The sequence below is a fragment of the Saccopteryx bilineata genome, chromosome 5 (assembly GCF_036850765.1).
Source record: "Saccopteryx bilineata isolate mSacBil1 chromosome 5, mSacBil1_pri_phased_curated, whole genome shotgun sequence".
Classification (NCBI taxonomy): Eukaryota; Metazoa; Chordata; class Mammalia; order Chiroptera; family Emballonuridae; genus Saccopteryx; species Saccopteryx bilineata.
In genome coordinates, this window is record NC_089494.1 from 58,923,035 (window position 1) to 58,945,957 (window position 22,923).

General features: G+C 40.6%; 2 protein-coding genes across 9 annotated transcripts in view; one reads left to right on the forward strand and one right to left on the reverse strand.

Moving 5' to 3' along the window:
- NFE2L2 (NFE2 like bZIP transcription factor 2) overlaps positions 1-2,342 on the forward strand; it is a 35,121-nt gene extending 32,779 nt beyond the window's left edge. For all 6 annotated transcript variants that reach the window (XM_066279451.1, XM_066279450.1, XM_066279446.1 and 3 more), the window contains 2 exons: positions 44-232; positions 601-2,342. In XM_066279451.1, the coding sequence (XP_066135548.1) occupies positions 44-232; positions 601-1,830 (1,419 nt within the window). In that variant the 3' untranslated portion in view covers positions 1,831-2,342. The remainder of the gene's footprint in view (positions 1-43; positions 233-600) is intronic.
- Positions 2,343-10,732: 8,390 nt separating this feature from the next.
- On the reverse strand, positions 10,733-19,543 carry HNRNPA3 (heterogeneous nuclear ribonucleoprotein A3). 3 transcript variants are annotated; one of them, XM_066233888.1, is made up of 11 exons: positions 19,389-19,543; positions 17,419-17,541; positions 17,182-17,328; positions 16,892-17,102; positions 16,497-16,586; positions 16,318-16,413; positions 16,155-16,232; positions 15,670-15,813; positions 14,015-14,134; positions 13,855-13,925; positions 10,733-11,092 (listed from the first exon to the last, which is right to left on the reverse strand). In XM_066233888.1, exons 1-10 carry the CDS (start codon positions 19,458-19,460, stop codon positions 13,870-13,872), a joined length of 1,137 nt encoding a protein of 378 aa, XP_066089985.1. In that variant the 5' UTR covers positions 19,461-19,543; the 3' UTR covers positions 10,733-11,092; positions 13,855-13,869. The 3 variants fall into 3 exon arrangements, with proteins under 3 accessions (XP_066089985.1, XP_066089984.1, XP_066089986.1); XM_066233887.1 differs by lacking the exon at positions 10,733-11,092 and adding an exon at positions 12,625-13,761; XM_066233889.1 differs by lacking the exon at positions 10,733-11,092 and adding an exon at positions 12,625-13,761 and having other exon boundaries at positions 19,455-19,523.
- Positions 19,544-22,923: the final 3,380 nt, after the last annotated feature.

Consider the following 22,923-nt stretch of genomic DNA (forward strand, 5'->3'; position numbering starts at 1 on the left):
GTTGGCCGTGGGCTCACGTAGATAAATGCCTTGTTGTTTTTAGGTTTCTTCGGCTACGTTTCAATCACTTGTTTCTGATGTTCCCAGCCACATCGAGAGCCCAGTCCTTACAGCTCCTAATCAGACTCAGCCACTGGAACCCCTTGTCCTTCGGCTAACCAGTGATTTAGATAATATGCAGCAGGACATTGAGCAAGTTTGGGAGGAACTATTATCCATTCCAGAATTACAGGTAACTAAGATCTAACATAAATGCCAAAGATGCTGTTTTATATTCAGTGCCTCTAAATTAGTCATTCTGGTTATTTATTATTTATATATCACCTATTTATAGGAAAGATTAGAGAGTCCTTTTAAATTAGTCATGAGAGCTGCCCATGGCTTGCTCAAATGCAGTTTTGTTAGTTAAAGGGGCAGGATGTCTTGAGGATAGATTCTGCTGAGGCACACGTATCTGCTGGAAATGGGAATTATCTCTGTATTAGAGAAGAAAACAGCTCGAACAGAATGGGGGTGAGTAGTTTTTACTCATCTACAGATTATCTGCTATTGAAAATACTTAAGATTCACTGACATAATGTAAACTTCTTTTCCATGCAGTGTCTTAATATTCAAAATGACAAGCTGGTTGAGACTAGCACGGTTCCAAGTCCAGAAACCAAACAGGCAGCCATGGACAACAGTTACCATTTCTACTCATCGATCCCTTCACTGGAAAAAGAAGTCGGTAACTGCAGTCCACATTTTCTCAATGCTTTTGAAGATTCCTTCAGCAGCATCCTTACCACAGAAGACCCCAGCCAGTTGACAGTGAACTCATTAAATTCGGATGTGACAGTACACACAGATTTTGGTGACGACTTCTATTCTGCTTTCATAGCAGAGCCCAGCAGCAGCAGCAGCGTGCCCGCCTCTGCTACTTTCAGCCAGTCCCTCTCTGAACTTCTTCATGGGCCCATTGATGTTTCTGATCTATCCCTGTGTAAAGCCTTCAATCAGAACCTCCCTGAAAGCACAGCAGAATTCAATGATTCAGACTCGGGCATCTCCCTGAACACAAGTCCCAGCATGGCATCACCAGAACACTCGGTAGAATCTTCTGTCTATGGAGACACACCACTTGGCTTCAGTGATTCTGAAATGGAAGAGATAGATAGTGCCCCTAGCAGTGTCAAACACAAAGGTACCAAAACACAGCCAGTACAGCCTTCTGGGGATACATTTCAATCCCTGTCACCATCTCAGGGGCAAAGTGCTCCAGTGCGTGATGCCCAGTTTGAAAACATACAAAGGAAAGAATTGCCTGCAAGTCCCGGTCATCGCAAAACCCCATTCACAAAAGACAAACATTCAAGCCGCTTGGAGGCTCATTTCACAAGAGATGAGCTAAGGGCAAAAGCTCTCCAAATCCCATTCCCTGTAGAAAAAATTATTAACCTCCCTGTTGATGACTTCAATGAAATGATGTCTAAGGAACAATTCAATGAGGCTCAACTTGCATTAATTCGAGATATACGTAGGAGGGGTAAAAATAAAGTGGCTGCTCAGAATTGCAGGAAAAGAAAACTGGAAAATATAGTGGAACTGGAGCAAGATTTAGATCATTTAAAAGATGAAAAAGAAAAATTGCTCAAAGAAAAAGGAGAAAATGACAAAAACCTCCATCTACTGAAAAAACAACTCAGCACCTTGTATCTCGAAGTCTTCAGCATGCTACGAGATGAAGATGGAAAACCTTACTCTCCTAGTGAATACTCCCTGCAGCAAACGAAAGATGGCAATGTATTCCTTGTTCCCAAGAGTAAGAAGCCAGGTGTTAAGAAAAACTAGATATGGGAAGATCTGACCTTTTCTGAGCTAGTGTTTTTTGTTTGTTTTTTTTTGTTTTGTTTTGTACTGTTATATATACTACAAGCTCCTACTGTGATGTGAAATACAGAAATATACTTTATAATTCTATGCAAGATTATAGCCAAAACTAGTGTAGAAAATAACATAAAACTTTAAAAGCATTAAAATAAGTTATCAGTATACTGAAATCAGTTTCACTTTAACTGCAAACTTAATTTCTTAGAACACCATTTGGGCTAGTTTCTGTATACGTGTAAAAACTACAAAAACTTATTTATACTGTTCTTATCTCATTTGTTACATTCATAGATTTATATGTTTTGACATCTGGCTAAAAGCAAATTGTTGTAAAACTAACCACTATATACTTTTTTATAAAATTGTATGAACAAAAAAATGGCATTTTTTTATATTAAATTGTTTAGCTCTGCCAAAAAATATTTTTAGTTGAAAAGCTGGTACTAATAAAGGAATATTATGATTGTGTTAAATTACTTGTAATTAATTTGAATGCATTCACAGTATTTTCAATGACATTACATTTAACACATTTAGGTATTTTGCATTTTCAGGATGTTTTGACAATGTGCTTTTTTTGTGTGTGACGGAGACAGAGAGAGGAACAGATAGGGACAGATAGGGCAAGCCAGCAACCTTTGGGCTCAAGCCAGTGACCATGGGTCATGTCTGTGACCCCACACTCAAGCCAGCAACCTGTGCTCAAGCCGGCGACGCCTCAGGGTTTCGAGCCTGAGTCCTCTGCGTCCCAGGTCGATGCTCTATCCATTGCACCATCACCTGGTCAGGCTACAGTATGCTTTTTGTACTAAACTTTTGGTGCCAGAGATAGAAAAATGAAGTATATCAAAAAGATACTTTATTGCCTGACCTGTGGTGGCGCAGTGGATAAAGCGTCAACCTGGAAACGCTGAGGTTGCCGGTTCAAAACCCTGGGCTTGCCTGGTCAAGGCACATATGGGAGTTGATGCTTCTTGCTCTTCCCCCTTCTCTCTCCCTCTCCCCTCTCTATAATGAATAAATAAAATCTTTTTAAAAATTTTAAAAAAAAATTAAAAAAAAAAAAGATACTTTATTACTTCAACAGCAGGCACATCTCACAAGTGTTCTACCTCAACATGAAAGCTGCTGGGCCTGCCTGTGGGGCGCAGTGGGTAGAGCATCCACCTGGAACGCTGAGGTCACCGGTTCGAAACCCTGGGCTTGCTCAGTCAAGGCACATATGAGAAGCAACTATGAGTTGATGCTTCCCACTCTTCCAAACCCCTGCCTTTCTCTCTCTAAAATCAGTAAAAAAATTTTAAAATATTTATTGATTTTAGAGAGAAGAAGAGAGAGACAAAAACATCAATCTGTTTCTGTATATGCTTCGACCAGGGATCGAACCAGCAACCTCCACGCCTCGTGACAATGCTCCAACCAACTGAGCTATCCAGCTAGGGCAAATCAATAAATCTTTAAAAATATCTATATGTTTAAAAAAAAAAAAAGGAATACTATGTGTTGGGCATTGTTTAAAGTACAGAGAACAAGACCCTGGCCGGTTGGCTCAGTGGTAGAGCATCGGCCTGGTGTGCAGGAATCCCAGGTTCGATTCCCGGCCAGGGCACACAGGAGAAGTGCTCAAATGCTTCTCCACTGCTCCCCCTCTCCTTCCTCTCTGTCTCTCTCTTCCCCTCCCGCAACCAAGGCTCCATTGGAGCAAAGTTGGCCCGGGTGCTGAGGATGGCTCCTTGGCCTCTGCCTCAGGCGCTAGAATGGCTCTGGTTGCAACAGAGCAACGCCCCAGGTGGGCAGAGCATCGTCCCCTGGTGGGCATGCTGGGTGGATCCCGGTTGGGTGCATGCGGGAGTCTGTCTGACTGCCTCCCCGTTTCCAACTTCAGAAAAATACAAAAAAAAAAAGTAAAGAGAACAAAATGGAAACCCCTGTGCCCCTGGAACTAGTGAGGAAAGCCAGCAAATGTACTACACAATGCCAGAAAGAGTTGGAAAGACTGGTAAAACATTGCAATTTAAAATAGGTTTGTAAATAGGAAAAGCCTTATTGAGATATTGAGATGACAATATTTGAAGGTGTGGAAAACCCATTCCATTAACTAAAAATATTTCAGACAGGACAGAGAAACCAAAGGTTCTGGGGCCTGTTTAAGAAAAACAAGGGCTATACGGCTGAAAGTGGAGGGGAAGGAAAAGGTAGTGGGTAGAGTGGAGTGAGTGGGTAGAGTGAAGCTAGCAGAGCCTTGGTAAGCCTTCACAAGGACTTTGGCTTTTACCTAACAAAGTGGGGAACTATTGGAGGTGTCAACTAGGAGTAACATTTGATTTTTAAGTCTCCCCTGCCTTGTGTGTTGAGAATAGTCTAGAGGATAAAGGTGGAAGCAGAACACCAAGGAGGAGGCTCTGCAATATTCACATGAAATATAGTGCTCAGTCAAGGGTGATAATAAGGCACTGGATTCTCTTCATGTTTCAAAGGTAAAACTAGAAGGATTTTCTGAAAGAATGGAATTGGAGTGTGGAGTGAAAGTGGAGTCAAGGACTTGAACATCTCTAAGAACTAAGTTGCCCGAAGATGGAGACTAGTGTTAGAGGGAGACCAAAGTGAGAAAAATCGGTTGAATTAAAATCAGTTTAATCTCACATATTGAGATTAAACATGTAAGTATCAAGTACAAAATCAAGGCCCCTAAAAACTGAACATCTTTCTGCTACCCAATGAACCATTCACTATTTCCTCACATAATGTTTGTCTTGTTTTAAACTGGGGAAATGGAGATTCATTTGAGTGTTAAGAATGTTTAGAATAAGAACTATGCAAATTATTCACTGAGAGTTCTATTAATCCATTAGGAGGAATATAGCACAGAGGTCCACAGGCTCCAGAGCCAGACTGCCTGGGCTTGCTGCTGCCATTCTAGAATGACCTCTAGTACCATATCTCCCATGTATAAGACACAATTTTGGGGCCTGAAATTTGAAAAAAAAATTACATAGTTATTGAACTCAAGTTTTATTCATCATAAAATTCATACAACTTATCCACGCAAAAAAGTGGGAAATGCAAGTAAAAAAACCACTGTGTAAGACGCACCCAGTTTTTAGACCCCAATTTTTTCATAGAAGGGTGCATCTTTTACATGAGGAAATACAGTAACTGAAAGCAATCAGGCTCCTTTCCTCATCTGTAAAGCCTATTTGAATTACTCCACAAAAAGTACTGTACCTAAGTCCTCATTTTCTCATTTTCTTTAACCTTATAAAATGGATGACTTTTGGCTGCAAGTGAAAGAAACTAAAGACAGATTAGCTTAAGAAAATTTGACTTAGGCCTGACCAGGCAACCATGGTGCAGTGGGTAGAGCATCGGACTAGGACGCGGAGGACCCAGGTTTGAAACCCCGAGGTTGCCGGCTTGAGCGTGGGCTCATAGACATGACTCCATGGTCGCTGACTTGAGCCCAAAGGTAGCTGGCTTGAGCAAAGGGTCACTTGCTCTGGAGCCCCCCGGGGTCAAAACACATATGAGAAAGCAATCAATGAACTACGAAGGTGCTGCCACAAAGAATTGATGCTTCTCATCTCTTTCCCTCCTGTCTGTCCCTATCTGTCCCTCTCTGACTCTGTCAAAAAAAGAAAAAGCCTTTAATCAGTGAAATTTAACATTCCTTCATTATAGGTAGCAAACCGCAAAAGAATTTTGATTGGGAGAAAGATTATTTCCAATATCTATGAAATTAAATATTCTTTCATTAGAGGAAGCAAACTGCAATGCTATACACAATACTTCTGAATGTCATTAAAACCACAATTTTATCGTCAGATTACTGTTGCCAAGTATCTCAATTAAATTTATGTACTCAAATTTAGAAGTCAGATCCAGCACTAGCCTCCTTTCATGTTTAAAACATACATTAGTAAACCAAACTTAGTATTTTGATAACTTTTTTTTTTTTAAGCAAGAGTGAGACAGGAAGGGAGCAAGATGAGAAGCATCAACTCATAGTTGGTGGCACCTTAGTTATTCGTTGATTGCTTTCTCTTATGTGCCTTGGCCAGGGGATTCTAGCCCCGCCAGAGACCCCTTGCTCAATCCAGCAAGGTTGGGCTTCAAGCCAGTGACCTTTAAATTCAAGCCAGTGACCATGGGTCATATGTATGATCCCACGCTTAAGCTGGTAAGCCCTTGCTCCAGGCGTTGTCCTCGGGGTTACGAACCTTGCCCTCAGCATCCCAGGCTGATGCTCTATCCACTGTGCCACCGCCAGGTCAGGCAACTATTTTCAATGTAATATTTAATTCTACAATATTTAATATACGTATATGAAAATCAACATTCTAAGGGGTCAGCTGGCATCACCAAACTGCCAAAGAGTAGCATGGCACACACACACAAAAACGTTTAAGCCCTAAATAAGTTGCCCAAGCTTACAAAACGTAAGTATGGTTTAAAATTGTTTACTGATAGGCCCTGGCGCAGAGGATAGAGCGTTGTCCTGGCGTGCCAAGGTCATGGGTTTGATCCCCGGTCAGGGAATATACGAGAAGCAATGAGTGCACTACTAAATGCAACAACTCAAATAAATGAGTTGATACTTCCGTCTCCCTTCCTCTCTTTCTAATCAATGGAGACATTTTTTAAAATTTTATTGACAGCCAAAAACTACAACTGAATTTTCTCCCAGAACGTATTAAAGGTGAAAGAGAAGGTAACAGGTTTAATAAGTCCAAATAGAAAACTTTGATCAGAGTTCCTTTGATATATTCTTTTAAAGAATGCAAGTTGACTCCTTTCACAAAATGCATGGACTAATGCAATGTGTATTTTTTTAAAAACCTTACATTTTTTGAGGACGGGTGTGAGAGAGATGCATCAACACATAGTTGCTTCATTTGTTCATTGCTTCTCCTATGTGCCTTGACCAAGGGTGGGGTGGGGGTGGGGGGTGCTTCAAGCCAGCAATCATGGGATCATGTTAATGATCCACGTCAAGCAAGCGACCTCAGGCTTCAAACCTGGGACTACATCGCCCTATTCACTGCACCACCACTGAACTGGCACCTTATAACTTTCAGATATAGCAAATCAACATTTGTAATTTTTCTCATCTGATTTTAAGCTCTTTATTAGTTGTAACAGCTACATATAAAACTTTTAAAATATATATATATTTATATATATATATATTTTTTGTATTTTTCTGAAGTTGGAAACGGGGAGGCAGACAGACTCCCGCATGCACCCGACCGGGATCCACCCAGCATGCCCACCAGGGGGCGATGCTCTGCCCATCTGGGGCATTGCTGTTGCAACCAGAGCCATTCTAGTGCCTGAGGCAGAGGCCAAGAGCCATCCTCAGTGCCCAGGCCAACCTTGCTCCAATGGAGCCTTGGCTGAAGGAGGGGGAAGAGACAGAGAGGAAGGAGAGGGGGAGGGGTGGAGAAGCAGATGGGCACTTCTCCTGTGTGCCCTGGCCGGGAATCGAACCTGGGACTCCTGCATGCCAGGCCAACGCTCTACCACTGAGCCAACCGGCCAGGGCTAAAAATTTTTTATTTATTTATTTTTTTACAGAGAGTCAGAGAGAGGGATAGACAGGGACAGACAGACAGGAACGGAGAGAGATGAGAAGCATCAATCATTAGTTTTTCATTGCGCATTGCGACTTCTTAGTTGTTCATTGATTGCTTTCTCTTATGTGTCTTGAACGCGGGCCTTCAGCAGACTGAGTAACCCCTTGCTGGAGCCAGTGACCTTGGGTTCAAGCTGGAGGGCTTTTGCTCAAACCAGATGAGCCTGCGCTCAAGCTGGCGACCTCTGGGACTTGAACCTGGGTCCTTTGCATCCCAGTCTGATGCTCTATCCACTGCACCACCGCCTGGTCAAGCTTTATAATCTATCTTTTGAATTATTTTAAAGCTAAAAACACCCTTGTATATATTTACCTATAAATTTTAGTTGAATATGGGCCAATTACTATTTCCTAACTGGTTTTCAGTACTCTGCCCATTTAACTTCTACTATACAAAGTCAATTCTCAATACACCTTCGCCACAGTTTATGAAACTGTGATGGGCAAGTACGTGTTTTACCTATTACCATATTCTCTCCTCAACCTTGGCATTTTCTTTTCAATTCTGTTATATCAACCTAATATATTGATAGGACCCCATTTTTGTAAAAGTAGCATTAATCTTCAAAAACTAAAACTAGGTTGTGATGAGTACATATAGGATGCAAACTTGATCATTGTTCAAATATTTTAGTTTAACAATATATTTTCACTCCAAGAAAATACTTTGGTGGAAATGAAATCCACTCATGATCCGAGTTGTTTTGGGATTCAAGTATTAAACTGGAATTTTAAGGTACTTAAAATTACCGAGTATGAAACCTCCACACATACTGACCTTATGTTGAATACAATGAAAATGTGTTGCAACCCTGTTAACTCAAGTTCCAACATGACTTCAATTCACAAATCACTTCACTTACAATGGTCTTAGCTATTAACACGAAGAATCCAGTGTCATAAATGACTATTACCTTTACTTGCTGCAGTGCTGTAGTTCAATCTACAGATTCAAGTGTTTACCCAACCCGCCCTCAGCACAAAATGTCCAACCAATCCACTACCTTTAAGACACTCAATGGCCTTGGCCAGCTGGCTCAGTGATGTTTCAGCCCTGTGTGTGGATGTCCAAAGTTCGATTCCCAGTCAGGGCACACAGAAGAGACCATCAGCTTCTCTACCCTTGCTCTTTTCTTCTTCCCCTCCTCAAGTCATGGCTTGATTGGGTCTAGCTCATCAGTCCTGGGTGCAGAGAATGGCTCCGTGGAGCCTCTGCCTCAGGTGAAAATTTGGTTGCAGCATAGCTCCTGACAAAGGTTGCCAGGTAGAGCCCAGTTCAGGTGCACACAGGAGTCTATCTCCCCTCACTTGGAAAAAGGGTAAAAATGCCCTGGCCGCTTGCCTCAGCAGTAACGTCTAGCAATTCCAAGTCAGGACAGATGAGTTGACCACCTGCTTCTTCACCCCTCCCCCTTTCCACAGCCATCGCTGGGTTGATTCAAATAACTGGCCACACACCTTATTGCTTCCCCCTACAGCTATTTGGAGCACTGCCCAACAGGGACAGAGCATCAACCCTGTACGGTGCTCAGTGGTCCATGAGTATGGACTGTCCTCAAAAAACCCCACCCCCAAAATTCACTGGCCTTACCAGGTGGTGATACGGTCAGGAGCGCCGAGGACCCAGACAGACATTAAGTACCAAGGTCTGACCCAGCTGGAGGGCCGCCCCGCCCCCCAAAGCATGTGAAAATGCGTCACACTAGGAGTTGATGCTTCTCATCCTTCCTTGTCTGTCCCTTTTTACAAGTTAAAAACAGAATACTCACATTCAATACTCAGCAAGTGGTGATTCCTTTTGCTCAAATTATCCTTAACCGTATACATTTTCCCCTGAAAATTCAGATTCTTCACCTTTTACCCAAATTATATGCTATTTTGTCCTTCAAGACTTAAATCCTGAAGTGGCAGTAAACTGTTTTACCATTTTTTCATGTGTATTTCCCAGGTGAATGTTTAATATTTAACAGAAACCACTTAAAAAGGAACACATGTAAAGAAGGCTCATTCCACTTTATTACTGTTGTCATATCCACCTATAGCATTTTAGTCACATGAAGATTGTGCAAGTGACAACACCACACACATTTCTAAAAATATTTTAATGAAAAAGTTACTTTCTGTAAACATTTCATTATCCTACAAATGAAATATTTGAATCCATTACAGACCACCTCATCTTAAAAATCAGACATTGATACTTAAAATTTTGAATATTTGTTAACAATCCTTAATTACCCCTGCACATTAGCATCTCATTTCCTACTTTGCAACATTAGAGGAACTCCAAAAGATACTCTCACAAGCTAGAAATGTTTCAAATTGAGACTTCCATACTGGAATTCTTAAAACCAAACCTCTCAGATTTTTTAGTTCTGTAACAAATGGTCTTTATTAATTACCCAATTTCTTCTTTGGGACATGAGTGCAAATGGAATTTTTTAAGTGTGGAAAGCAGTAACCTGTGAGTTGCTTTGACAATCAGCTGTTTGCCTTGACCAATTTCCCTTTGGAACTTAAGAGCGTATTTTTCAGAAATGAGTGTAACCACATTTAAATTAAATCAGTTTACTACATAAATAGCTGATGGACTGAAAAAAAAAATCCCTTAAGTTTCCTATCTTAGCAAAGAAAATGTATCAATAAAAGATGAACTTGTTCAACACTTCATTTCAGTGGTGTAGAAATGTAGTGATTTAGATAGCCAACCAGTCTTTTTGCGAGAATAAACTAGCATACTCCTGTTTATATAAGAACTTCATTTATAATTTAGAAGCTGGTTTCACTTTAAGTGTATGTCCCCCAATTGTTTTGTAAGTGAATTAACATCAAATCTCAATTTTTAACAAGCCCTTTGGGGGCAGCAGTAATAGCCCTTATGGAATTAGCAACTGATTTGAACAGTAATTAACAGTTTGATTACTCTTTGGGAAGCTGTTTTTTTAAAAGGAGCATTAACATTAGATCCCCACTGCTTCTGGTTAACAGGTTCAAGGAGACACACACCCAAATACATACATACACACACACACTCTTATTCTAGTAGTCCCATCAATTCCCTGACTTATATGCAGAACTTATATATGAGTTAAGCTAAATGAAGACCATTTTTATATTTGTATTATGTAGCAATTTAAAAACCACCCGCCCATAGGTAAAATATAGTTTACTCTCCAAGGTGTTTTTCCTAGAACAAGGATTGGATTGGCAGCTTAATCCTTCTTTTTACCAACTGTCATTCTTATTATAATCGCTCTGCAAATTTGGTTATTCCCTTCTTGTCAGAAATGTATCCTTAAGACACCAACAATGAATTGTGTATATGGGGCCACACCTCAACATGAACACTCATGGTTATTGCAGGGAAATATAAAACTGTTTAAAATGTTTTGGATGTGGTTCCAAAATAGTTTCAGTTGCACCATTTTGCTAATGTACCTAAGTTTCAAATGTGTAATATAAATTTGTAGGGAAACAAATGGTGTCATCAGGTTTTACTGTGAACTACAAACCTTACCCAGCCAGAAACCTTCGTATTTAAGATGGTAGGAAAGACATTCCTCATTTAGGCAAGTAGGGTTCTCATTCAACCTGCAAATCAAAAAGATTACTCTTACCTTGCTTTACAAAAAATTACTCTTTAATTAGTGAAAAAATTCAAATTCAAGCCTTACCTAATGCTTATTGCCCTTCCTTGCAGGTCTAAATGCTAGACCTAGTGACTGTGGCAACTATCTCTCATTGATGTTCCAAAAGGCGAAGAGCTCCTTCCTGCTAGACTTTCTTCGAAATTTCAGTTGTAAAAAGCAGATTTAAAACTAGCTTTTGAAAAGTTGCTCACTATCACCATAGTATCTTATGCTTTCACTTCTCTGTAGTTGAAGCTCTTGCTGCTGCCTTGTCATTCTTTATTTATGCTGACTTGTCCATACTCAAAAGGCTGCTGAAGTCCTGTCTTAGAGAGTCTCCTTTGATCCACTGTGCTTAAAAAGCACATCTTAGGTCCTTTCAAGCTGGTTAAATCGCCCTCCTCATGGCTTACTTTTCCACACTGTTCACAAGAACTAAGCTAGTACAACTTATAAACAGGTCACATACACAGATTTCACCTGCTTATATGTTGCAGACATCAACTTACTGAATATATTTTTACTATTAAAACTAGTTCCAGAACATAAAAAATTTGTTAACAGTACAATTAACTTCATATGCCTTTAAAGGATACTGTCAAGGTTGTGTCAAGCAATTCCACAAACATAAAAACAGGAAATGTTAATCTCCCCCATTCCTTCAACCTTTATTATATGAATAAAAGAACTTGAGACAATTTAGCTCAATTTTAATAAAATGTTTTTCCCAAGCATTATTTTGACCAGGTACCCAGGTTTGTTATAAACATTGACAGTGTCCACTCATAGAACCACACTTGCAGTTGTCAAAGACTTAACCATTTTCTAATATTTGCCTATTTTCTACACTGCTTATTCACACATATCCATTAACAAATGGCATGTTGTCTGTTACATTTATTGGTTTGTGAGTGTTTTCTGGAAAACTGAAGTATCTGTGAAGACCAATATCCATGCTGGCATTGCATGCATCCAAATATTAATGCACAGAATTAGAGCAACAAGAGAGCATATGCAAACACTAACACGCCCCATCCCCCTTTTTATTGCTTGTTTTGCTTAGTACCTCTTAAAACAAAAATAAGAACCTTGAATTCAATGTTCAACTGTCAAAAGAAATAACAGCAGGGCACATACTTAGGGCTTGAATGAAATGGTTCAGCACTAGGCTGGCGCAAAACAGTCAACATTGGTTTATATAATGACCTTATTATCTACAAATCTCACCCAGGGTCTTCCAAACAAATTACCTCATACCAACATGATTTAGGTTCAAGCATACACATAGAGTAACAGTGTGTTCTTTGGAATTTTGAATTAGAACTCAAGACAATCCAAACTTAGATTCAGGTCTCTGGGAAGTGGGAAGCTTGTACTAAGCAACTGTGGTACTCCTCTAACTGCGTTAAGTCACTTGGGTCAGTTATATCCAGACCGTCCTTGGTTTCATCCAGGAAAATGTAGAGGGTACAAAAAGGAAAGCATGCCAGCCAGTTAAAGGTTCAACAATGCATGATTTTTATTCTCTTGCTTTGAGAGCTTGTATCAAAAAAATATATATTAAACCAAGGAAAATAACTAAAGATTTATGGGCCTCTTGTGCTTTAAAAAGGAAAAAAAAAGGTACCCACTAGTTTGCTCAGATACAGCAGGTTTAGTGGTCCTGTATATTTTGAAAACTTTTGAAAGAATGGTTTTTAATGGAGAAGAAAAAACATTCTACCCCTTTCTAGAATTTAAACAGAGGGCCAACAGACATTCTTTACACCCAAATAAAACTATGGCAACAGCTCACATGTGACCAAAGTGAATGTAGAATGGAGTTATTCTAAACAGAGGCAGGACTCAGCAAAGCTAACACACTAAAATCATGATTACATTTTTAAAGAAAATGCACAAAAACCAAATAGAAATTGAGATTTTTCGTTTGAAGGTAAGTCTTAATGCTATTAAAGTCACAAATGTGCTAATTTAAATACCCAATTCTATTTATCTAAAACACACATTGCAAACATACAATTATCTATTCTCTCCACATGTCAGAGCCCATTCATTTCATTTCATGATTTGGAAATGGAGAGAATTCCCCTTAAACTGCAAGTCAGCAGGTGTTTCTTTACAGTTAACTTTAGCAAAAGTCATACAAAATAGTGATTAACAATGATCTTCTTTACTCGTTAACTCACAAGGAAACACCTTCCAAACTGCATTTTGTTAAAGTTTCTGTACTAAAATGTAGAAAAACTGAACTACACAAATATTGAAAAGTTAAAAATTCCTTAATTTTTTATTCCTGGTACCACTACCACAATTTACAGGGCAATATACCTGATGTAATGAAAAGAAAAAGAAAAAGACAAAGCTACAACAGATAAAAGACCTCAGGAATGTACATCTAATTGACACTACATTGCATTTATCAATAGCTGCACTTTTTGCAAACTGTGGCTATGACAGTCCTGAACAAGAAGGGTTTCCTGTTTAAGCTGCGGTAACTTTTCTGACTATGGATCATCGTTCCTTCTGTGGCAGATTTTTACAGTTCCTCTAATGCATTTGGGACGACTGTCTCAAAGTAACCTGCAGCTTTCCTGACAACTCCTCGCTCTCTCTCCTGCTAAGAACTGTAGCCTGTTGAATAATACAGGATAAAAAAATTATTACACTCAGTGAACAGTTCCACATATGCTTTATCATCATGATAAAAATTTAAAGGATACCTACCCTTTTCTTGAGTTTTTAGAACCTTCTGCTACCATATCCACCACTTCCACCACCACCAGATCCATAACCACCTGGAAATATATACATTAAGAAACTTAAAAAGAAATACTCAAGTTTATAAATTAAGGAATATAAAGAATTCCAATGAAAATTTATTTACCACCATAGGGACTGCCCGAGCTTCTTCCACCAAAACTGCCCCCTTTCATGGGTCCATAATTTGATTGCTGTTGTCCACTGTAATTTCCAAAATCATTATAGTTTCCACCACCATAGTTACCTGAAATTACAAAGGTTTTATTTGTGGTTGACCTAAACACTGTAATTTCCCTCTTCTAATACATACACCATCTTAATAATCATGGCAGCATGGTCTACAATATTTATGAGACTCTGAAAAAACACTTTGCAGCCCTGGTTCAATGATAAGAGCACTGGCCAAGTGTGTAGAAATTCCAGGTTCCATTCCAGTCAGGGCACACAGGAGAAGCAACCATCTGCTTCTCCATCCCTCACCCTCCTCTTGCTCTCTTCCTCTCCCCACAGCCACGGCTGAATTGGTTCGAAAACCATCTGCCCTAGGCGCTAGGGATGGCTCCTGGAGCCTCTGCCTAAGGTGCTAAAAGTAGCTCCGATGTGAGCATGGTCCCAGATGGGCAGAACATAGGCACCAGGCAGGGGTTTCCAGGTGGATACCAATAGGGACACATGTGTAAGTCTATCTCACCTCTCACTTGGTAAAGAAAAAAAAAAAGACACTTGACAGAGCTACCAAACTCTAGTAGAGGCCCACTGGCAGACCTGACATGTGTAGGGAAGAGAGAAAGATGGTCCCAAAGTATGTACCTAGCTAGCTGTCATTTTTGTTTATATTTGATAATACATTCTAGCACATGTTCTGTCCACACCACTAACACCATCAAAACTGTGTGATTCAATTTTTTTTTTTGTATTTTTCTGAAGTTGGAAATGAGGAGGCAGTCAGACAGACTCCCATATGCGCCTGACTGGGATCCACCCGGCTCACCCACCAGGGGGCAATGCTCTGCCCATCTGGGGCGTTGCTCTGTTGCAACCAGAGCCATTCTAGCGCCCGAGGCAGAGGTCACGGAGCCATCCTCAGCGCCTGAGCCAACTTTGCTCCAATGGAGCTTTGGCTGAAAGAAGGGGAGAGAGACAGAGAGGAAGGAGAGGGGGAGGGGTGGAGAAGCAGATGGGCGCTTCTCCTGTGTGCCCTGGCCGGGAATCGAACCTGGGACTCCTGCACACCAGGCCGATGCTCTACCACTGAGCCAACTGGCCAGGGTCTGTGATTCACTCTAATTCTGACTGGAAGACAACTTTTAAGTCAACAGAGAAGTACTCTGTTAAAAAAAACCTTGTTGTTGATACATCAATACAGTCCAACTCAGTATTCATAATGAAGGTCTTTAGAGAGTATCAGAGAGTAATGATGCAGTCTTGCTTTGCCTGCAGTGTATCTATGCCACACATTCAGATGCAAAGTGCTTTCATCATTTAGACCTCAGCTGACACTCCATCCTGCCAACAATTTGCAGTTCCCATCTGTCCAGTTTAAAAGTGACTAAAGATAGGTAAAATTCTGGCAATAAATACAGTAACACCTTTTCAAGTACAAAATAAAGAATGAAATACATTCTAATATTTTACTAAATAAGCATAGTAAGATAATTTAGTTCAATTACCCAACTGAGTATCTAATTCTACACATGAAATTTGACTAAATGCTTTAACACTTTTAAACATCTGTAATGAAACTATAAACAATGTTTTAAACAATAAGTGAAAACTTACCACCAAAATTCCCCCCTTCATTGTAACCATCATATCCTCCACCACCGCCACCATATCCACCACCTTGGTTTCCATATCCTGGTCCACCACCACCACCATAGCCTCCTCTACTACTATAACCAGGACCACCGCCATAGTTTCCACCTAAAAGAAATTGGGTCACACACAAAAAAGCGCATGAAGGATCAAATTATTGACTTTTTATATTACATTTAAGCCACTGAAAAATAAGCTAATGAATTGATCTAACACTAAGCTAATAAGAACTGAAGATAAATGATTAAATACATTTTGATACATAATGCCAGTTTGACTAACCTAATTAGCAAAAAATTACTGTTAAGTCTTTAGTGGGTTTCTATATTTAGAAGCCTATTTTAACCATCAAGCCATTCTAGTTTTGACCGAAACTAGAAAAATGAAAACATTTAATTTTCAGAAAAACAGGAAAGATCAAAATAGTATTAAGTTTCAAAAAAACTTACCATCACCTCCAAATCCGTTATATCCACCATCACCTCCTCCGTAACTGCCTCTGCTGCCACCTCCACCACCATAGCCTCCTGAGGAAGAGGTATGAATTCAAATTATAGCTTAATTTACTAATAAACTTTAGACAGACATACTTAAACAACATACCCATCCTACCTCTTCCACCGAAGTTTCCACCACGGCCAAAATTACCTCCACCACCTCCAAAGTTTCCTCCACGACCCATAAAGTTGCCAGATCCACCTCCACGGCCTTTAACACAGGCAAGGAAGGTCTTTAAGAACCTTACAAACACCTCTCACGTTTATTGTTTAAGTATATATGGCACTACTCACCTCTTTGTGATCCAGCAGACTGCATTTCTTGTTTAGAAAGGGCCTTTTTCACTTCACAGTTATGCCCATTAATAGTGTGGTATTTCTGAACTAAATTTTTTTTAAATCAAACAAACAAAAGTTATTTGATGTTTGAAAAACCAGATACAAATGATATCCTTTAGCACTGTATAACATTAAAATATCAAGAAGGGAATGACTTCAGAGTGGGGAGGAGAGAAAACTCTGGGATGCTGACATATATTTCTTGATCCAGATGCTGGTTACACAAGCATAGTTACTTGACTCATACACTGTCAACGCCATTATGTACGGTACAATATTATAAGCAAGTTAACAAATTTAGTGTAGAATAAAAAAGCCATTTCTGCTTTCTTCTTCAAGTTGCTACTTACCAACAATTTTATCAACTGTATCATGATCATCAAATGTTACAAATGCAAATCCTCTTTTTTTCCCACTCTGCCTGTCTTCCATAACTTCTATGGTTTCAATCTTGCCATACTTTTCAAAGTAGTCTCTCAAATTATATTCTTCTGTATCTTCTTTAATACCACCAACAAAAATTTTCTTCACTGTTAGATGGGCACCAGGCTTTACAGAATCCTACAAGTAAAAAATATGTAAGTCAAAAAAACCAAATGTTTACAACGTGTTCATGTTATACAGCATGGTATTAAAATACCTCTCTAGAAACAGCTCTCTTTGGTTCCACTACACGCCCATCAACTTTGTGTGGTCGAGCACACATAGCTGCATCTACTTCTTCAACACAAGAGTAAGTCACGAAACCAAATCCCCGGGAGCGTTTTGTTTGAGGGTCTCTCATCACCTACAAAATAAAATTTTAAAGCATTGAAATACACTTCCACACATCTTCTACCCTTTCCAAGAACCTTCTTTTGTTCTTTTAGTAACTTACCACACAATCTGTGAGTGTGCCCCATTTCTCAAAATGTTCTCTTAAACTGTCATCTGTAGTTTCAAAGCTCAGACCACCAATAAACAGTTTTCTCAACTGCTCTGGTTCCTTTGGATCATGGCCCTGAGAAAACAAATCAATGCATTTTAATTATATATTTCTTTTGGTAGGTGAATCGCTAAGATGTACAAGCCTTTACTCTGCTACAAATAAAAAAAGTATAAAATTCTGTACCATTAACACTTCGCTAAAAAACTGGAGTAAGATCATATAAATCACATCAACTTAATAAAAAAACCTAAATACCAGAAAACCTTTATCCAGCTTTTCGAATACCAACATCACTTCAACTAAACTGAAGTCCAAAGGGAATCCCAGAATCAAAAGTCTATTAATAATAAGCTACAAAAGTACATGGGGTCAATTACTTAAGGTGCTGCTACTGAGATACCATTTTCTAAGAAACCAAAGTGTTGTAGAACCAGGGTTTCATCCATGCCATCTTTTCATGTCAAGCATCTAAATCACAAAACTGTATGGTACAACTTAAAAGTCTTGACTGGCAAATTAAAATAATTCACTGGTTACAAGTAAATGAAAATACTAAAAGACATTCCTCAATAAAGCAAATTCCCCCCACCCCCTAAAACTCTAAAAATATCCACCATGCACCTTGATAAATTTTTGTAATCAATTTGTTTTAAGTTATATGCTGCAAAAATTCCCTATGTGCACTTGTATCACATGGCAAAAATTTTAAATGCATATTATACGGACACAAAAAGGGTCACTGGACTATGTAAAGTATACTACTTATTATACTTGAGTTAAGATTTTTTAAAAGAGCTGTGAACATCATTTAACCAGCTGTTTTCTAAATTATATAAATTGCCATTTAATCCATGCATCAAGACATCATTCAGTCCTTTCATAAAGGGGTTCACATTTACATTCTAATGTCTTGTCTTTTAAAAGTATGTACAGATGTTAAAGCATTTAATGCAAATGAACGTCATACCCCAGGAAAAAATGTTAAATGATTAACAGCCTAAACCATTAATTCACTTATCTTTTCCAACGTATTGCTTAAATGCATTTAATTAACACCAAATTGACTTAAAAAAAAACTATACCCCACATAAAATTATTTCAAGCACACGAGAAATTCAATTGTGGTTGCAGTCCAAGAAACTATAACCAGAGCCATGGGAAAGATAAAGATAAAAAATTTTCCAAGTTATTTTAAAACAGTGGCGTGAAGATAGGATTTGAATTACTTTAGCAAGAATACATAAGGAGACATCATAAAATATCAAGCATTACAAAATTTTATTTTCAACTGGATGCTGCGAAGAAAACAAAATCTCGTCGCCTTAAATAGGTCTGCAAGAACTGGAAACGCTCGGCAAACTTCAGGAAAGGCACTGCGCCGCAAGCTTCGAGGCCATCTGCGGCATTTTCTACCCAGCCGCCTTCTCCCTCTTCCTTCCAATCCCACTCTTTCCCGGTGGCGGAGAGAGGCGGCGGCCATTGCGGGCCAATGCGCCATTTCGTAACGCGGCGGCGGATCAATGTCAATGTGGCCGCCGCCCGCCAGCTCGCTCGCCCGGATGTGACTGCTCGTCCCTCCCCTCCCCCACCGCCTCTTCCCAACCGCTCCCGCCCAGGCCCGCCATGCCTCCCTCGGCCTCAAATCTGAGGCCGCGCGGCTGGCCGGCCGGCTGGCCCCGCTCCCCAAGGCTCCCCAGCCACGCCGCGCCTCAGAAGGGCGACCTGTGCGGCCGAAGGAGAAGCGAGGCAGGCGAGGGTCCCGGGGAGGCCCGCGAGGCCCGCTCCCCTCCCCCTCCCACCGCCCGTCTCCACGCAGAGCGCGGGACAGCCGACCCGTCCACCCGGCCTCCCCGCTCCCACCGAGCCAGGCCCCCCCACGCCGGCCACTACCCATCAACCCCCCACTCTCCCCCTAATACCTCCTCCCCCCGGCGGCGGCGGCGACGGCCGGAGTCGGGCTGGGGGCGACCGGGCGGCGGTTTTACCTCCATTTTGAGACCGGACTCGCCTCTTCCAACTCGAGTTCAATATGGGACCGAGAGGAAGAGGCGGGGCCAGTCATCACGTGACGCGCTTTCCGCGCGCCGCCGGTCTGGTGAAGGAGGAGCGATGACGAAAGGGGCGTGGCTAAATGGGCGCGAAGAGGGACTGGACGAGCGGGTTGGCGAGTGGAGGTTGAGGGCGTGGCAGACCGCGGGAGCGCGCGCGCCTCACCAACTTTCAGTGCGGCGCCGCCCTTGCCGCGGTTTGTACCGGGGCGGCTGCGGGGACGTCCTCTCTTGCTTGGCCAATGGCGTGTGCACACGTCGAGAGAACTCCTCGTGACCGCGCTCCACCGGAGAAAAAGGCCTTTCCCTTTCTTCTCGCGCTTCTTTCCCCTCCCCCATGTAGGCCTCCTAGTCTTAATTTACGAATTCATCTTACTGCCCGTGGTTACATGAAACCACAGTTTTCTCCTGTATGTTAAGGTCCGGAGAAAGACCTCTCGGCCCCTCTGCTTCGCCTCGCCTGTTCCCAAATGCGATAGCTGCGACGCCCACTCTGAGAGCCCATACTAAAAATCTTTTTGACACCGACCCTTATAAATCATGGGTACTTTGGAAAGGCCTCCAAACGCGGCTGACATAATGAAATGTTACCGTGAGGAGCTGAGGCAGGACTAGTCGAGGTCAGGTCATTGAGTACTGAACTGATCTCAAATCTACCAGCATTATTGTCTATTTCCTGGTTGCTGTGGAAAGAGCTGAAGCAACTTCTCTCAGGGATGGGATTTAGGGAATTGAATGATATTCAGGACTTTAAAATAGGGTCGCCAAGTACGCTAGCTACTGGCTCGTTTTACCTTAATGATTCTAATTATGAAGCACGATGAAACGAGATCAAAGAGTTAAAAACGAGATGTAAAGAAAAAAAGATGTAATCCTTTCTCGGCCTCGCTAAGTGATTTTAAATCATTTGGTCTTACTAAGCTTCGGTTTTAGGGTTTTGGGGTTTTTTTTTTTAATGAGAAAGGGTGAGATTTCATCATTTCCAACACCCATGACAGCCGTCAGTTAATCTGTGGATCCACGTTTCAACAAAGATAATGATGGAAGTGAACACAGATGAGAAGTCTGCCTACCCTGCCAAGAAATGCCGTGTTTTAATGTAGCAGTCTGTGCAAAACTCTTTTAAAATTTGATCAGGCCTTCCTTTGGAAAGATTAGAAATTTAATAAATTGTATTGTAAATTATTTTGTTTTAAATCTTGTGTTAACAAATGGGGAATGGTTTGCTTAGAGCTTTGAAAAAAGAAGCACAAAAAATAAGAGTTTGTTAATGTTTATCTAGCATTGCCCAAGCGGAACAGATGTTTTATTTGGTAGACATGAACAAAAGGCACTTTGTTCCAGGGCAGAAACCAGTCACCAGTCCTCAGTGTAACTGGGATGAAATAACCATCCAAATTAGCCTCCTCCAGTTGCTCTGATTCCAGCAAACTGTTGTGTACTCTGCTTTTCAGGCATTCCTGATACCCAACAACAGTACTTGAGACACTGGGAAAATTGATACCCTTAGAGTCTCCTTAACAATCAAGGCTTGGTGAATTTGATTACTATAAAATAGTCATGGATAGCCTGACCTGCGGTGGCGCAGTGGGTAAAAGCATTGACCTGGAACACTGAAGTCGCTGGTTCGAAATCCTGAGCTTTCCTGGTCAAGGCGCATATGGGAGTTGATGCTTTCTGCTCCTCCCTCCCTTCTCTGTCTCTCTCTGTCTCCTCTCTCTAAAATGAATAAATAAAATCTAAAAATAAATAAAAATAATTTTTAAAAAATAGTCATAGATAACTTAATTTCTGATTTAATTCTGAGTATGTAGAAAAACAAAAAGTTAAAGGCCTCAGGAAGATGGTATCAACATCAAAGCGCCTGCTGAGAACCTGCAAGTGTGATCATGAAAACTGATCACTTGACTTCACTTTACCCTATGCTGTCTAGGAGTTTTAGAACCATTTATAATCAATAATTTGTGTTATTATTCTTTCTTCTTTGAATTAAATTCTTATTTTCATTTGAGAAATGATAGGGGATGGGATACTAAGTACTTCCTTTATCCAGGAACATGGTGTGTCTATCCATTAAGATTTTTTTAAAATTTGCATCCTTTGTCCCTCAGTAAAATGTGGATTCCCCCTTTTAGATTTACCCAGATATGTTGTTCATCCAGACTCTGTGGTTTTTAGACATTAACTATTTTTTATACTTTGTCTAAGTTTATCCCCAGTTCTGTGGCCACCCAGTAAGTATCTCATACAAATATCCCAACTTGACTTCTTGACCCTGTTGGATACAAACTTAATCCTTGGCTGCTGTCTGTCCTTGTAGCCCTGGCTCTCTTGGAAATGTGTGTGTGTGTGAGAGAGAAAAAGAATACATGAAGTTGGGAGCAGGAATCCTAAGGTGGGATGAAGTGGCAGACAGATTTTATAAATAATCTATAGTAGGACCTCCCAACTGCTTTCATATCACAACACATGCAGAAAACAGTAATTTTTGTACAGCACAGGGGCTTGTAGAAATGAGACTTTGAAACATCTACATGGTGATTGGTTAAAAAAATTCATGTTTTCTTTATATAAACATACTAAAATAAAACAATTGTTGGTCAAATAAGTTTATAAATATATATGTTTGCTCACTTATAGTTTGCATTGGGTGTGGGGGACAGGCTGTAAGCAGGCAGGGTCCTTATAGCCTAAGGCTTAGTTTTTTTTTCTTTTTTTTAAAATTTAAAATTTTTTTTTAAATTTTTTTTACAGGGACAGAGAGTGAGTCAGAGAGAGGGATAGATAGGGACAGACAGACAGGAACGGAGAGAGATGAGAAGCATCAATCATCAGTTTTTCGTTGCGACACCTTAGTTGTTCATTGATTGCTTTCTCATATGTGCCATGACCGACGGCCTTCAGCAGACTGAGTAACCCCTCGCTCGAGCCAGTGACCTTGGGTCCATGCTAGTGAGTTTTTTGCTCAAACCAGATGAGCCCGCGCTCAAGCTGGCTATCCTGGGGTCTCGAACCTGGGTCCTTCTGCTTCCCAGTCTGACGCTCTATCCACTGCGCCACCGCCTGGTCAGGCTAAAATTTTTTTTTTTAGGAATACTTTTATTTATTCATTTTTAAAGAGGAGAGAGAGACAGAGAGGGAGAGAGAGACAGAGAGAGAGAAGGGGGGAGGAGCTGGAAGCATCAACTCCCATATGTGCCTTGACCAGGCAAGCCCAGGGTTTCGAACCAGCAATCTCAGCATTTCCAGATCGACACTTTATCCACTGCGCCACCACAGGTCAGGCTAAAAAAATTTTTTTTTAATTTTATTTATTCATTTTAGAGAGGAGAGAGAGAGGGAAAGAGAGAGAGAGAGAGCGCGAGAGAGGAGCTGGAAGCATCAACTCCATATGTGCCTTAACCAG